General features: G+C 46.9%; 1 protein-coding gene and 1 pseudogene across 1 annotated transcript; both read left to right on the plus strand.

The window, feature by feature from the left end:
* The first annotated feature begins 240 nt into the window (after nt 1–240).
* On the plus strand, nt 241–1,139 carry LOC115648139 (annotated as a pseudogene).
* Nucleotides 1,140–11,646: 10,507 nt separating this feature from the next.
* Nucleotides 11,647–12,504, plus strand: LOC115648144 (olfactory receptor 52K1-like). The gene has a single exon (XM_030555333.1). The coding sequence runs from the start codon at nt 11,647–11,649 to the stop codon at nt 12,502–12,504; it is 858 nt and encodes a 285-aa protein (XP_030411193.1).

The following is a 12,504-nucleotide window of genomic DNA, read 5'->3' on the forward strand; positions in this document are numbered from 1 at the left end:
AATTTCATTTCACAAGAAAAATTCAAATTTTGGCTTTTTATTTGATTTGGGACCAAAACAAAATCAAAATCTCAAACTTTGTGTCGGGATGGAAAATCTGTTTTCCCACCAGTTCTATTTGAAACATTTCATGAAATTTAACAGCAATTAAGTGTCTTTTCCCTTTTTATTCATAGAAAACACGCTTCTTCAAAATGACTTGCTCCTTCCAACCACACCAACTCCAGCTCATTATCTTTCAGCCTTATGGGCATCCCAGGGCTGGAAGCTTCCCATGTCTGGATGGGGATCCTTTTCTGTTCAATGTACATCATTACGCTGCTAGGAAACAGCATGATTCTGCTTACTGTCAGGTTAGATCAGACCCTCCACGAACCCATGTACTATTTCCTGTGCATGCTTGCAGTCATCGATTTAGTCATGGCTACTTCCATTGTTCCCAGATGCTCGCATATTCTGGCTGACTCGGTGGAGATTGCTTTCGATGCCTGTTTCACACAGATGTTCTTTGTTCATTCCGCCACAGCTGCAGAATCAGGGGCTCTTGGCGATGGCCTTTGACAGATATGTCGCCATCTGTTACCCTCTGAGGTACCAGGCCATCTTAACACACCAAAAGGTGACACAGATAGGCCTGGCCATTCTGCTGAGAGCTGCTCTTGTCATGACTCCCGTCACCCGGATGATGAAGCACTTACCCTACTGCAGCTCCAACGTGATTGCCCATTCGTACTGCGAGCACATGGCTGTGGTGAAGTTGGCCTGCGCCGATCCGCGAGCCAGCAGTCAGTACTGCGTGGTTGGGTCCACTCTCATAGTCGGGACTGACACAGTCTTCATCTCTGTGTCTTATGGATGATTCTTCGAGCCGTCCTGCGGCTTGCCAAGAAGGAAGCGCGCCTCAAGGCCATTGCACCTGCGGAGCCCACCTCTGCGTAATGCTGCTCTATTATGTTCCCGGAATGGCCTCCATATACACACAGAGCTTTGGCCAGGGAGTGGCTAACTGGACTCAGGTTCTGCTGGCCGACCTCTACCTCACCCTTCCCCCCATGCTAAACCCAGTCATTTACAGCATGAGGACAAAGCAGGTGCAGGACGCAGTGCTGAAGGTATTTGGGCCCAAGGATCCAGTCTAAGGAGTGTGAGCAGTCATTCACCGGCTCTATTCAGCAAGGAGGAGATTCTGCCAACCTCACTCACGCAAAGTAGTGACCATGAAATCACTGGCACTACTGGAGACGTAAGGAGCGTCGCAATGCGAGTGAGCATAGCAGCATCTGGCTCCTAATAAGAGGCAGCTTTGTCTAATGCTTAGAGCACAAGACTAGGTGTCAAGACTAGGCTCTCTTCCTGCCTCTGACACTAATCTGCTGTGTGAACTTGGGCACATCACTCCACACACAACCTTTTTCTTTGCCTTGGTTTCCCCTCTCCACCCTAAATAGTCTTGGCTATTTAGACTGTAAATTCTTTGAAGAAGATGTGTCTGGACAGTACCCAACATAACAAGAAAGAAAAGTGGGGCCGCTATACACTGAGGATGGAATGGAGGTTAAGGATAACCTAGGCATGGCCCAACTCTAAACAAGTACTTTGCTTCAGTTTTTAATAAGACTAGTAAGGAACCTTGCGATGATGGAGGGATGATAAACAGGAATGTGGATATGGAAGTGGATATTACCGCAACTGAGGTAGAGGCCGTACTTGAACAGCTCGATGGGACGAAGTCGGAGGGCCCGGACAATCTCCATCCGAGGATATTAAGGAACTGGCGCGTGAAATTGCGAGCCCGTTAGCGAGAATTTTTAAGCAATCGATAAACTCGGGGTTGTGCCGTATGACTGGAGGATTGCTAATGTAGTTCCTATTTTTAAGAAAGGAATAAAAGTGATCCGGGTAATTATAGGCCTGTTGACGCTCTGTAGTATGCAAGGTCTTGGAAAAAATTTGAAGGGAGTAAGTAGTTAAGGACATAGAGGTCAATGGTAATTGGACGAATTGCAACACGGATTCAGTAAAGGTAGATTTGTCAAACCAATCTGATCTCCTTCTTTGAGAAGATGACGGATTACTTAGATAAAGGAAATGCGGTAGATATAATTTACCTAGATTTCAGTAAGGCGTTCGACACGGTTCCGCACTTGGAACTGTTAGTCAAATTGGAAAAGATGGAATGAATATGAAAGTTGTAAGGTGGATAAGGAACTGGTTAAAGGGGAGACTCCAGGGGTCGTATTGAAAGGTGAATTGTCAGGCTGGAAGGAGGTCACTAGTGGAGTCCCTCAAGGATCGGTTTTGGGACCGATCTTATTTAACCTTTTTATTACTGACCTTGGCACAAAGAGCGGGAATGTGCTAATAAAGTTTGCGGATGACACGAAGCTGGGGGGTATTGCTGACACGGAGAAGGACAGGGATACTATTCAGGAAGATCTGAACCACCTTGTAAACTGGAGTAATAGAAATAGGATGAAATACAATAGTGAAAAGTGCAAGGTTATGCATTTAGGAATTAATAATAAGAATTTTGGATATACGTTGGGGGCGCATCAGTTGGAAGCGACGGAGGAGGAGAAGGACCTTGGGGTACTGGTTGATAGCAGGTTGACTATGAGTCGCCAATGTGATACGGCTGTTAAAAAAGCAAATGCAATTTTGGGATGCATCAGGCGGGGTATTTCCTGCAAGGATAAGGAGGTGTTAGTACCGTTATACAAGGTGTTGGTGAGACCCCATCTGGAATACTGTGTGCAGTTCTGGTGTCCCATGTTCAAGAAGGATGAATTCAAACTGGAACAGGTTCAGAGACGGGCTACAAGGATGATCCGAGGAATGGAAAACTGCCTTATGAAAGGAGACTCAAAGAGCTTGGCTTGTTTAGCCTGGCCAAAAGAAGGCTGCGGGGGATATGCTTGCTCTATATAAATATATCAGGGGGGTTAACGTTAGGGAGGGAGAGGAATTATTTAAGTTTAGTACTAATGTAGGCACGAGGACGAATGGGTATAAACTGGATATTAGGAAGTTTAGACTTGAAATTAGACGAAGGTTTCTAACCATTAGAGGAGTGAAGTTCTGGAACAGCCTCCGAGGGAAGTAGTGGGGGCAAAAGACTTTCCTGGCTTTAAGACAAAGCTTAATAAGTATGTGGAGGGGATGTTATGATAGGATTGTTAATTTGGGCAATTGATCTTGGATTACCACCAGATAGTCTGCTCAATGGTCTGCGGGGAGATGTTGGATGGAATGGGAACTGAGTTACTGCAGAGAATTCCTCCTTGGGGCTGCCTGGTGACTCTTGCCCACATGCTCAGGGTTTAGCTGATCGCCATATTTGGGGTCGGAAGGAATTTTCCTCCAGGGCGGATTGGCAGGGCCCTGGAGGTTTTTTCGCCTTCCCCTGCAGCGTGGGGCACGGGTCGCTTGCTGATGGTTTCTCTGCAGCTTGAGGTCTTCAAACCAATTTTGAGATTTTCAATAACTCGGTCCTGGGATAGGGGTTGTTATAAAATTGGATGGGGGGTTCTGTGGCCTGCCTTGTGCAGGAGGTCAGACTAGATGATCAGATTGGTCCCTTCTGACCTATGAGTCTATGAGTCTATAACCAGCCCTGATCTCTCCTCTCTGCTGCAATACAAACAACGAATAATAACTATCTGCATAATATAAATTACATTTGGAATCCAGAGCAATGCAGAATCGTTCCCTACAGTGTATCTGACAGCTTGTTTAAACTGCTCTAGTTAAGGTCACAAAACAGTGTCCATTGTGATCATCTGTATTCATGGGGTCCGAACTTCAGGGAACATCAACCATTTGCCTGAAATTTTCCAGGAGTGGCGTCTGCCTCGAGATGTTTGGGGACAGGGGTTGTGAAGATTTTAAATGAGAAGAGTGAAGCCGTGGTTGAGTTTTGAGGGGCTTCTATTAACAAAATATTAATAAAGGTTTCCATTAGCACAATATCAGTCTCAGATTTGTTTTGGTGATGAGGCGGGCGATAATTTAGAAACAACTGAACTCATATGCTTGACCTTGTCCTGGTTCTGTGCAAGGTACGTGACAATATTTGTATTCCAACACGCCTCAGAGGCTCCGATCAGGGTCTGGTTGTGCTATGTGTCTGTAACACAGTCAGCCTTCTCCTGAGAACCCCCTCCTAGCCAGGATGTGCTGCAGTGCCTTACCTCAGTTTCCATTCAGCTCAGGGCCCATTAGAACTGCACATCACAGACCAATGGTAATTAAACTCTCCCTCTCTGGGCATCCAATTTATTTAGTCCCCACACATGGATCCTCCAGGCCCCAACCCCAGGTCAGTGCTTCTCTCCCCTTGAGCTAGCAGCCTCCAGTCCTCCTTCCTGGAACTGGGTTCCACTTGAAATATAACATTTATCCTCCACAGCACGCACATGCAGCAGCTTCCAGCTGCAGCTCCCCAGGCTTCTGCCCTGCCCAGCGCTCTCAGGCCTACAGAGCTGGAGGCAACCCTGTGCTCTCCGTCAGACATCTCCCTTCTGTCCTTAGGCCTGGCCTTGCTTTGTTAGTCACATGACCAAATGATCTGCCCATCTCGGGAGGGAGCTGACCCTGTAGAGGTAGCCGAAGGCCCCGTTTCCCCTTCAAGGACAGCCGCCCTGTAACAATGCCCTGCACAACCTTGAGAAGAAAACTGTCCCTGCCCCAAAGTCCTGACGGTCTTGGCACCACACAATAGACGCCACATGGACTTTGGCCATCAGATGCAGACTGTTGTGACGGCTGGAAGATAAACCGTGGAACCTGTGCAGAGGGAAACCATTGCCAGCCACCATGTTGTCCTCCTAAATCATTCCCTTGCCGCTTGGGGGATTGCACCTTTCTGCCACATGCCCTTGAGCTGTCGCTTAGCCACACTGTACGGATTGAGCTCTTTCAACCTTTGCTCACAGCGCCTCCCTCACCCTTAGTCACTTCTGTGGCTCTTCTTGGAGCTACATCTAGATGTGATACCCAGCTGAAGGCAATGGGATTCCTGGAATAGCCACTACTGGGTAAAAGTCACCACTTAAGTCCCCATTAACTGGTGCCTTGGTCTTGTACTGGTCTGTAGCAGAGTGGATCTAAGCTCCTGCCCAGAAGGGGTTAAAACAGCCCGGGGAAGGGGCTGGGGCTGGAGAAAGCAGCCTTTAAGCTGGGCTGATTGGGGAAGTGGCTGCAGCTGGGGCACGCCCCAAACTGAGCCACAGGGCCTAATAAGAAGCCAGGGAGCCAGAAGCAGACAGCCTCTCTCTGACAAGGAGAGAGAGACAAGCCTGGCTGCTTAGGGACTCACCCTGGGGACCTAGAGGAAGGCAGGGCTGGGGAAAGGCCTTAGGAGCTGGGAAGCCCTAGGCCAGCAACTCCCCAGGCTGCAGGGCCTAATTCTAGGCCTTCAAGGGACTGGGCTTGCAGAGGGGCAGCCAGAGGGTGGGTAAAGGCAGCAGGCCAAAACCCCTTTGCCTATGATGAGTGGCTGATACTGCGTCTGCCCAGGGCATGGGGGCTAGACAATGACTGGGCAGTAGCCGATACTGAGGCAAGGTGGGGATAGTAGGGTGGGGTTCCCCTGGGAGGGGGGAGACTCAGTTAAAGGGGCACCGAGGTCCAGGGAGGGGCCTGGGGCTAGCGGAGGACAGGTGGACCACCAGCCTGCAGAGGGTTCTCCGGGCTGGAATTGAGCTAATTCCCCATAGCAACCAGCAGGAGGTGCTGCAGGGTGAGTCCACACGTTTACATGGTCCGTCTGCATCGGGGTGAATTTCACCCCTAGAGAGGAGTTATATCATCCCGCTGCTCCGTGATCGTGTGTCTCATTTGCATACTACCAAAATATCAGTGACCCTCTTCAGAGCTGTGGTATGTGCAAACTCATGTCTGGCTGAGGCTGACTGATGCCCTGGCCTGTTCTTCAGCCAACCCTGGCTCCCAGGTTTTCCCTCCACTCAGTGTGTTTCAGTTTATTGTCCCCGGATGAAGATGTGGGTTACATTGTCTAAGCTGGATCTTGTGGTAGTTCCTGGCTGCATTTCCTAGTCACAGAGGTCCCTCTGCAATCACCGGTCAGCTCCGAGTGCACTCACACCCCAGGAACAGAGATTGCAGTTGGGTTTGAACAGAAAACCTGGGGAATCTCTGTCAATGTAACCCTGAAAAACAAGAGAGAGACATTTGTGGAGCTCAGAACTAAACGAAACAATGGACTGTCATGCTGAAGGGAGCGGGCCAGACACACTGCGGGGAAGGTGTGTAGTGCAGCACCAGGTGAGGACTCAAGGAGTCTTGAGTTTTAATTCCAGCTCAGCAATGGGAAATCTCTTAAAAGGAGAATGTCAGGTGTTTCCATAAGACTGTACTGAAGGCTAGATAGATAGATGGGGGTGGATGGGGATAGATAGATAGATTGGGGGGGTGTAGGGATATACAGACAGATAGATGGGGTATAGGGAATAGGAGGATACACAACATTTAGATTTTCTGCAAAGTTTTGAAAACTGCATGGCAAAATTATTTATTATTTGTGCTCCATTAGCATCCAGAGGCCCCAGAGCAGGGACTGTGTTAGATATCCTACAACAAGTCATAATAAACAGACAGTCTGTGCCCTGAGGAGCTTCCCATCTAAGTATAAGACCAGAGACAACAGGTGGATATACCCCATGGAAAGGGAGAGGAAGAGCGCAAGGAAACAATGTGGGTCGACATGTACACCCAGCTGCCTACCCATTGTCAAGTTTCCCGGCAGCATCACAGCAAAGAAGAGTTTTAGGAGGCCTTTGCAGGAGAACCGCAATGTGGCTTTGTGTATGTTAACTCGCTTTGCGTATGTACTTTAATGCAGCAAAATAAATGTTTCCTGGTGTGCGTGTGTGTGTTGTGCGCACGCGCATGTGCAAACACGGAGTTTGTGGTGAGTGCAGAGGATCCAGGAACTTAAGCAGACTAGAAGTAAACGTGAAACTCATAAGTCTATATTCATGGACCAAGCTGAAGGAAACGATAAAAAGCAAACAAACAAATAGCACACGAGCTGAAACAGAAATTAGATTTTTTAAATGTTCCCAATTTTTCATCAGTTTTCACCAACCCAGGTGCATTTTTTTTTTTAGGACATGATCTCTTTGACTCGGGCTCAGTTTCCCCATTTGTAAAAGAGGGCTCATGCTAGGGCTCGAAGTGAGCTCCAGTGAGTGATTTCAGCACTGCCCCGGAAGAGCAGTTACTCCCTTCCAGAGCTACTTTTCAAGCTACAGATATTGGCCTCAAGTCTGAACTGCCCCCGATATGCACAGAGCACAGTGAAGGAACATCAAATTCAAAGTCTTGGTCCTTGTTCAATGGCCTGAGCCCAGCATCTCTTAAAGATCACCTCAAATCCTGGGCTGAAGACCATGGTCAACAACTCACCTCCCATGGCCCAATGGAACACACGGCATTAAGGGTAAAGCACAGCACTGAGGGAGACAGAGTGCTCTTGTGGGCCAGCCCGGAGATTGGGAAAAGACCCCCAGAGCTAAGGACCATCCCAAACTTCTCCCCACTCCGCTCCAAGTGCACAGTGCATTTCTTTGACCAGCCTCCTCTAACATAAACATGAAACTATGACCACTATAAACATCCTCCTGCAGACACTTCTCCTGGGGAGGGGGACGAGAACAAATGTGTGACAGCCGTTAACGTAACGCACTACAGGAAGGCGCTCAGATACTATGGAGCTGAGCATGGTGTAAGACACTGAGCAGTGCAAGGGAGCCACTGATATCTCCCTCAGTTCTGTGGCCAGTACAGATCAGAGCAGCCTTGGGGCTGCCCTAAACACCACCAGTGGAATATGGCTCAAAGACCCAAGACCCCTGCTGGGGATTGCTGGAGCACAGTGACATTCTGACCATGCTCCTTTCCTCCTGTCAAGTCCCCAGTACAACACCCATACTAAGCACTGGGAAAGGGACCAGGAGTAGGAGCTGGCTACACTGGCTCCATGAAACTTAGGGATTCCCCCACTCCTGAGGAATCCCACATTTTAACCTGCTGATTTTTTGTCTCCTTTGTGTTGCCAGAGTAGCCCAAAAGGACAATATCACAGGAGAGACTCTCTGGACTTCCAGTTTTATTGGTTGTGAAGAAAGCTTAGGAGGGTGATGAGATGCAAGCCAGGGCTCAGAGGAGGTAGCTTAGCCAATAGACCATTGCCAGGAGACCCAAGGTTGAGGTCCTTTGATGGTCACGTGCAGGACATCCTTTCATATCCAGCTGCTGGATGGGGAACTCCCTTAGGTCCTGCTCTACTGTGTGGCTCCTACCTAACAGATATTCAGAAGAGGGGTTTTTTTCTAGGAAAATATTACACAGAAAGTTGCAGCCAAAACCACATCCTAGTACTTTCCAGACCCTGGGGCTCGCAAAGCAAAGCAGGAGAGCGAGAACCAATTTAGGGTCAATGCCATTATCCTCACTGCCTTAGACTAGCACGGTTGGAGAGGCCATAGACACCAGAGACTCCCATCTGATGGAGAGATCCCAGAAGATTTAACTGGGGTGAAATATAAAGACTTCTGCAATGTTTGTCCTGACATTTCAGAGTCATCTCTGCAAACAGGCAGAGCACCCCCAAAGAGATAAGGAGGGACAACTACAAGTCCCATAAGGAGGTAGGTGACTGTGGGATTATTTGAATGGTACGGGGGCAGGCAGGGCGAGGTCCATTGGAAAGTGCTCTGTTTCCAGGTAACTGAGAGGGAGCTAAGTTAAATGGCTGTGTTTCTCCCAGGCTCTGTGGACTGAGGTTGCCTCAGCATTTGCAGTTTGTGTGATCTCACAATTAGAGCTAGACCAAAAGAAATAAAAGCAATTACTTTTTGGTGGACATTTTTAAAAAAAAAATTCATTTTCCCCCCAACATTTACAGTGAAAGTGTTTCCATTTTTTCAATGAAAAATCAAAACCCAAACCAGGAAATACTCCCTTTTTGAAATCTGTTTTCAGTTGCTATTTTTGTTTTCAGTAAAAAAAAACTATTTAAAAATAAGAATCAAACATTTTTATCAAAAAAATATTTTTTATGGAAAATCGAATGTTCAGGTTGCTATGTTGGAGATGTTTTTTTCAGCCACAGACCAGAAAATCTGGAGCAAAATGAAAATGTTCTGCAAAAGTTTCATTTTGCTTGAAAAGTCATTTTTCACTGAAAAAATATTTTAACCAAAAAATGTTGACTGACTTACTCCCAGTGTGTAGGGAAAATGCATCCTGTCCTGGGGGAATCCCCAAATTTACAGCTAATAAGTGATTATAAATAAGTTCCCGAGATAAAATGTGACATGCAGAATGACGAGGCAATAGCACTGAAGACTAAAGCATGATTCCTGTTTTTTTAAATTAAATGCACCAGAACATTGCTGCTAGAAACCATAATGATAAGCCTGCCCCAAATACAGTTTCTAAGAAAGAAAGAAAGAAAGAAAGAAAGAAAGAAAGAAAGAAAAGAAAGAAAGAAAGAAAGAAAGAAAGAAAGAAGAAGAAAGAAAACGCTTGTAAATCCCTTCTATTTTATCTGGAAAGTGCAGACATGTGGCGATGGTGGGATTCATTACAACAGCCTGAGATGGGTGAATAGATGGCAATGTTCTCGTTGCTTATACACCAATGCTAGGAGTCTTGGTAATAAGCGAAAGGAATTGAGGATTCTTACCGATGAGAAGATGTGTGATATAATTGGCTTTACTGAAACCTGGTGGGACAATTTGCATGATGGGAATGTTAAAAACACTGGTTACAACCTGTTTAAGAAGTAAGAGAGGTGGGGGGGGCTCTATGTGAAGATGCTGTTACCAATTTTAGAGTTACTGATACCTCAGAACCAAAGGGTAGTGAATGTTAATGGATCAATGTGCGAGGTTGCAAAATTTGCAGATGATACAAAACTACTCAAGATAGTCAAGATCCAGGCAGACTGCGAAGAGCTACAAAAGAATCTCTCAACACTGGGTGACTGGTCAGCAAAATGGCAGATGAAATTCACTGTTGATGAATGCAAAGTAATACACACATAATCCCAACTGTACAAAATTATGGGGTCTACATTAGCTGTTGTCACTCAAAGAGATTTTGGATTCACTGTGGTTAGTTCTCTGAAAACATCCACTCAATGTGCAGCGGCAGTCAAAAAAGTGAACAGAATGTTGGGAATCATTAGGAAAGGTAGAAAATATCATATTAATCCATGGTACGCCCACACCTTGAATATTGCGTGCAAATGTGGTCGCCCCATCGCAAAAAAGATATATTGGAATTGGAAAAGGTTCTGAGAAGGGCAACAAAAATGTACAGGGTGTGGAACGGCTGCCATATGTGAGAGATTAATAAGATTGGGATTTTTGAGCTTGGAAAAGAGACCACTAAGAGGGATATGATTGAAGTCTATAAAATCATGACTGAGGTGGAGAAGGTAAATAAGGAAGTGTTGTTTACCCCTTCTAATAACACAAGAACTAGGGGTCACCAAATGAAATTAATAGGCAGCAGGTTTAAACAAGCAAAAGGAAATAATTTTCACATAAGGCACAGTTAACCTGTGGAACTCTTTGCCAGAGGATGTTGTAAAGGCCAAAGCTGTAACAGGGTTCAAAAATGAACTAGATAAATTCATGGAGGGAAGGTCCATCAATGTCTATTAGCCAGGATGGGCAGGGATGGCATCCCTAGCCTCTGTTTGCCAGAAGCTGGGAATGGACGACAGGGGACAGATAGATAGATAGATAGATAGATAGATAGATAGATAGATAGATGTTATCAAACTTTTAATTATTCACATCCTTGATTATGTTCTGAACTCACAGGTCTGAATGCATCAGCTATAATTTGCAGTGATCAAACAGCTGCAATTCTCTCTGGTTCATTTTCCCATGGACATATCAGGGTAGAGTCACCTCTGGTGCAATTCACTGCAGTAGCTGTACAGGGGTATAGGCTTATCAGGGAGTAGCCAGGGCTGTCTGCTGTCTCCAAAACATTATCTTCTGTCCTCAATCTTCATCGTCCTCTTCTTACCTCCAAGTATGGGGTGAGATCCTCGCAACGGCTCATGGGTCTCCTGATTGCACTTGGCTCATGGAAGATGGCTGGGGAAAGAGGGCAGGACAGGCAATTCTCTGTGCCCTACTCTCCCCATCAGTCATAATAGCAACTGTGAGTCCCAAATGAGATCAGAGCCTCACTGTGCTAGGAGCTGTACATAAACATGTGCATGCTAGAGAGTCCTTGCCCTGAAGAGATTAGAAAGGAAATAGACAAGACAGACAAAGGAGAGGGGAGACTGAGGCACAGAACAGGGAAGCAACTGGCCCATGGTGACCCAGCATGTCAATGTCAGAGCCCAGGGCAGCATTCAGGTCGAGCCTGAATAAACCAAATTGCTGGCTTTGAAAAATGTCCAGCATCCCGAAAAAATCCCAGCCCTTCAATTATTGTATTGCAGGGAAAGAACTTCTGCAAATCAGTTGATCCGCATCTGCTGTAGGTCATGTCAACCTTCAATCAGATCTGCCCTAACCCCTCTGCCTTCCTGCTGATCGGCATCCCAGCCTGGAACCTTAGCAGACCTGTATCCCCATCCCATTCTGCGTCATGTATGTGATTGCTCTGCTAGGAAATGGTACTGTCCTATTCATTGTAAAGCAGGAGCAGACCCTCCATGAGCCCATGTACTATTTCCTGTCCATGCTGGCTGTCATTGATCTGGTCTTCTCAACTGCCATTGTCCCCAAAATGATGAGCATCTTCTGGCTGGATTCCAAAGACATCAGCTTCGAGGCCTGCTTCCTCCAGATGTTCTTCATCCACACCTTCACTGTAGTGGAGTCAGGGGTGCTCTTGGCCATGTCTTTAGACCGATACATGGCTATCTGCAACCCTTTGAGATACAACACTATCATAACCAGCCCAAAGATTGCCCAGATTGGGCTGCTGTCCCTTGCTAGAGGGGTGGGGGTCGTGATGCCCTTAACCTGCCTTCTAACCAGTCTGCCCTACTGTAAAATGAATGTCATCCCTCATTCCTATTGCGAGTACATGGCCGTGATGGAGCTGGCCTGTGCAGACTCAGCAGTCACTGACCTGTACAGCATCGTTGTGGCCGCAGCTCTAGTGGGGACAGACTTCATCTTCATTGCCTTCTCTTACGGCATAATCCTCCGCTCCGTCCTACGGCTCTCGTCTCAGGAGGCGCGTCTCAAGGCCTTCAGCATCTGCGGCTCCCATGTCTGCGTCATCCTGCTCTTCTACCTGGGAGGGCTCCTTTCTATGTACCTGCATATTTTTAAGCTCGGCCTTGCTCCTCACATCCAAGTCTTGGTGGCTGACCTGTACCTCGTCGTTCCCCCCATGCCAAACCCAATCAACTACGGCATTAAGTCCAAGCAGATCCGGAAACGGGTCTTTAAGCTTTTTGGCCAACGAAAGACCTTAGCAGAACCCAGTATTTAG

Source organism: Gopherus evgoodei, chromosome 1, assembly GCF_007399415.2.
Source record: "Gopherus evgoodei ecotype Sinaloan lineage chromosome 1, rGopEvg1_v1.p, whole genome shotgun sequence".
Lineage (NCBI taxonomy): Eukaryota > Metazoa > Chordata > Testudines > Testudinidae > Gopherus > Gopherus evgoodei.

Bases quoted from the DNA above. Each gene is read 5' to 3' on its own strand.
- LOC115648144 (XM_030555333.1), top strand. From the start codon at position 11,647: ATGTATGTGATTGCTCTGCTAGGAAATGGTACTGTCCTATTCATTGTA.